The 4,432-nt window shown below is 40.8% G+C and overlaps 1 protein-coding gene across 2 annotated transcripts in view; it reads right to left on the reverse strand.

Annotated features, from left to right (window-relative positions):
- The window catches only part of HIATL1 (hippocampus abundant transcript-like 1), a 41,314-nt gene extending 36,888 nt beyond the window's left edge, over positions 1-4,426 (reverse strand). Inside the window, exon 1 of one of the 2 annotated variants that reach the window (XM_012726669.1) lies at positions 4,304-4,426. In XM_012726669.1, coding sequence (XP_012582123.1) covers positions 4,304-4,348 — 45 coding nt within the window. In that variant the 5' untranslated portion in view covers positions 4,349-4,426. Of the gene's footprint in view, positions 1-4,129 lie in introns of both variants that reach the window. The other variant, XM_012726668.1, reaches the window with a different exon arrangement.
- Between the last annotated feature and the right edge of the window lie 6 nt (positions 4,427-4,432).

Here is a 4,432-nt window from a genome sequence, read left to right on the forward strand (position 1 = left end):
AGCTCAGGTAGCTAGAGGTCTTTTATCTTCCTCAACTGTGGACAGTGAAAAGAGAAGTGACTACATAGGCAATTCCGTAACATGAGGAACTGATCTGCCAAATTAAAATTAGTTTAGGACACAAGAAATGAGTGTTGAGTTCTACCACTTAGCATGATCACTTTCAGCAGTCAAAGTTATTTTCATGCACTTGTATTTTTCCCTTTTAAGTCACACACAACACTATCACCTACTTCAGGAGAACTGATGAATTATGGCCAATAGAAGTAGTCAACATCCTTGTAAAATAAATAGAACAATGTTCCTGACTTTTGAAACAATTTCTATCAAAACCAGGTTGAGAGGGAGGGATATATCCAGACTTTTGGTGGGGCAAGCATTCTTTTTGACTGGAAAGATCCCTTCAGTACAGAAATAACAACAATATGTTTTCCTAGTCTAAGTCTGAACAGAAATTTCCCAGAGAGAGTAAGAAGGGGGCGTGGAAGCATAACAGAATGAAGATACAGACCACCCTGGCTAGGCAGGAGCTCTCTCTTTCCCTTTAATGCAAATCACAGTAGTCAAAAGTCTTACCCACAAAAATGCATTGAGGTTGGCTCAAGATTGATGTGGGAGGAAAGAAAGGGTAGATAAAAGCCAGGCACTCAGAATAAAATACCTAACTTTTAAACCAGGAAGAGTTATGAGTATAATTAAGACATTTTTAAAAAAAAAAAAAAAGGATTTGAAAAACTAGTTAATCACTCACCCAAGTACTAAAGAGTAAAATAAACCTTTACATGGCAGTAAAATCTTAATGATGGAAGGGAATGCCAAACAACCCATGGCAACATTTAGGAGTCAGCTTGAATATCTGGTAGATCCAGAGGCTGTGTCATTTCACAACAGCATCAGGAAAGCGGGGACTTTCCTCCTCTTCCAACCTTTCCTGCACCCCTTTCCCTGAGGGAGGGAGGCTAGAAACACTTGAATAAAACTGTACATGCCAAGGAGGAAAGAAAGGTGACTACAGATGTTACCAACAGGTTGTTCTTTGGAGAGTGTATTTAAAGGAAGGAGAAGTTAATTTTAAGTCAAGTTCAGAGGCTGGTTTATTATTCATTTAGTGCAACATATCCTAATTTCTGAAGTAAGGTCACGTTCAGCAACAAAATAAAAATTTCTATTAAAAGGAATGTACAGAATTCCAGTTTAGGAAAGTTTTAAGTAATGACTGAAGACAAAAACAGGTAGAAAAAAATTCTGCAAACTTTAAAAATATGTTTCAGTTTTACAGGGTGAAGTGAGTTCCGGAGATGGATGGTGATGATGGTTGTATGACACTAGGAATTTAATATCAATTAACTATACAGTAAAAATGGTAAATTTTGTGCTCTGTGTATTTCGTCGCAATAAAAAAATGAAGGAAAAAGTATAGAAAGGTAAACAGTAAATAGTTGTTAGGAATCAATATGATCATTTCAAATAAAACATACCTATCATTTCTGTCTTTTTTTTTTTAACCAAAACTTGCTTTCAGTATTACTTCCATTTTGCATATAAAATATTTAATATTCTTGTTCTCAAAAATCAACAAACCTTTCTGAGGTCCCTCTAGAACAGTCTGAGGAAAATAAACTCATTAGGCATCAAATGCCTCCAGAATGACGCTGATACTGAGACAACACATTTGCCTCTCTGGAGTCCATGAACATTTTGAGATGGAGTGTTAAAACGAGGTAGGCTTTCTTTGCAGTCAATCTTAGTTCTTACCTGATGGTATGTGGCTCCAAAAGGACTTTTCCTTTACCTAGCTGTTAAGGATAAGTATACAGAAATTCTGCATGTAGCAGTAATACAAGTAATTCTGATATAATATGCCAAGGTGTGTGTACACACACAATTAGGAGGGATAGAGCAAAGAGAAGAAAATAAAACAAAAATGTGTTACACACACCTTCCTTTTCTAGAAGGCAATTTCTTGGAGTAAATACTTGTTTCACTGCTATTTTCAAGTCAATACAACTCACCACTTTGCTAAACAAGTTACCTAAAAGCTGCTAATTCCTTGTACATGGGCAATCCTCCCTCAAATTATTAGTAACTGGAACTTTAGAACCACGAATATCACTGGAATCAAGCTATAAGAAAATTCCAACACATTAAAATGAAGTCAAGCCACAGCGCTGTAGAACATAGCATATGGAAGTGCTAGACAGAAACTGCAAGCAGAAAAGACACATAATTTGGGAATTCTAGCAAGACATGAGCAAGTATGATTAGAAGGTATTTCACTGCTTTTCCTACGGTCTCTACACATTTCAAAAAGTAATTTCTGAATGTGACTACTTGCTTGCTATACTACTGTCATCTCACTAAGTATAGCAAACATCAAGAAGACTATCAGTATTCATCAAAGTTTATCAATACTGACTCCACACACCCTAAAAAATAAAGGCTGGGAAGAACTCTACTCGTGCCTGAACCAGCAAATTAGTATTAGAATCTGCAGGAAAGGTATCATGGAATAAAATGGACGTTGTGTGTTTTTTTTTTTTTTAAGTACACATCAAACTTAAAAGTTTCTGTACGTAAGATCTGCAAGTTAGATTTTAGGTTGGGAGCTAATTCCTATACAGATTAGTAAATGGGAGAGAACTTTGTCATCAGTCAGGAATTCTTACATACTCTGACCAACCATGTAGAAAATACTGAGAAATAATCGCAGCTACTACTTACTGAGGACTTACTAGGTGCCAGGTTACAGTAACCTTCACAATACTTTGAGGTAAATATCACTAATTCACAGAAGTAACATAACTTGTCCAATTTTATACAGGTAATAAAAGGTGGGAAATGGAATTCAAAATAAGTTCACCTAATCACTAACACATAAACTTTGGCCTGTCAGGTTATTTTTGGCCTGTCAGGTTATTTTTTTTATACTATAAGCATATGGGAGACAAAAAATTTTAAGGATAGGATTAATGACCATATTTAATGCTAGATCGGGATCACTAACCAACAATGGAGGGCAGGCTGAAGGTAAGCTGAAAAAGGGCCTCAAAGTTTAGATAAAAATTGCTGAGGAACTGGACCAAGGAATAGAAAGAATAATACCTAAAATCTTTACATGGTAAACTTATCAATATATTTAGTTTATAGGAAAAAGATGAAGGAAGCTTAACTCGGGTTACCAGATAAGCTACTAGTAAGGGGTTAGTACTGGTAGTAATTACCGACTGTATATTGAAAGGCCTAAAACAGGTCACAGTTTGGTTTTGTTTTAGGCGGAAGCCAATAATCAAGACAAAAATGCTGCAATCCCCCCACCACCATCCCCGCCCCGCTACCACCAGCTATGCTTTGTCAAAAATACTCATCTTGGGCAAGAAGACCCTTCAATATTATCCCTCTTTTTACTGAACAGGTGCTGAGTGGCAAGACTGAGCCAATATTCTGGTGTCTCACGGGTTCTGGTAGAACCAGGATGGAGAACAGTCCTGCCTTCTCTATTCTACTTATTCTTCCACTTCTCCAGTCCTCCCAGTTCTACTAAGGGAACGCATATCACCAAAATAAAATCATTCAATGTTTTTTTTTACAAGCGAAGGTCAAGTTTTAAAATGTCTAATTTTCTTTGGAAAACCTTGTTCTTCCTATTAGTTTCTTCAAGTCCTAAACAGCCAGGAGGGAAAGAATGTCTTTAAGTCAATAAAGACTCTGCTGCTGTTCCTCTATAAGAAACTAAAGCCCCGGTGACAAATTCTGCTGGGCTGAAACTAGGCCAATTAAATGAGGGCTACCCTCAACCACTGACAGAAAGTACCTAAACCGCACAAAACTTCGCAATCGTCTGTGCAGGTTCCTCTGCCAAGTCGGGCCCTTGTCCCCAGCAGTGCACTCCGATCACCCCGGGATCAGGAAGGAGAGCTGCCTCCCAGGCAGCCAACTTCCCGGTTCCCAAGGCTCCCGCGCACCGCATCGGGGCCGGAAACTACTGCGCGAAAACGTATTGGGAAGAACAAGGTTGCTTAGAGCCGAGGGCCCCGTCTGGCGCCCTTTGAAACAATAATCAGATATCTAAAGTGTCGTGTATCGTAAGCAGCACTGGGAGTCTGCAGTCGCGACGTGTTCGGCTGCTGACCTGGAAAAGGACAGGCTTTCCGAGAAACCAAGTCTCTGCTCGGTGCGGACGCGACGCTCGGCTGGTCTCCATTCGGGGAACCGGGGACCACCCTGCACCCCAATCGGTCCCGCGTCCCTGCAGCCTCCCCTGGCTGGGGCCTGGGGTACTGACACCGCCGGACGCCGAGCTCACCGAGCTGCCGCCCGCGGCCTGTGCGCCCGCGCGTTTCTCCGGCATGGCTCCCGCCTCGGGCTCCGACGCCGCCTTCCCCTCCAGCTCCCGCGGCGACTCCGCGCTCAGGCCGCGTCCATGCCCGCGCCG

This window comes from Condylura cristata, unplaced genomic scaffold (assembly GCF_000260355.1).
Source record: "Condylura cristata isolate star-nosed mole 26May11 unplaced genomic scaffold, ConCri1.0 scaffold00017, whole genome shotgun sequence".
NCBI lineage: Eukaryota > Metazoa > Chordata > Mammalia > Eulipotyphla > Talpidae > Condylura > Condylura cristata.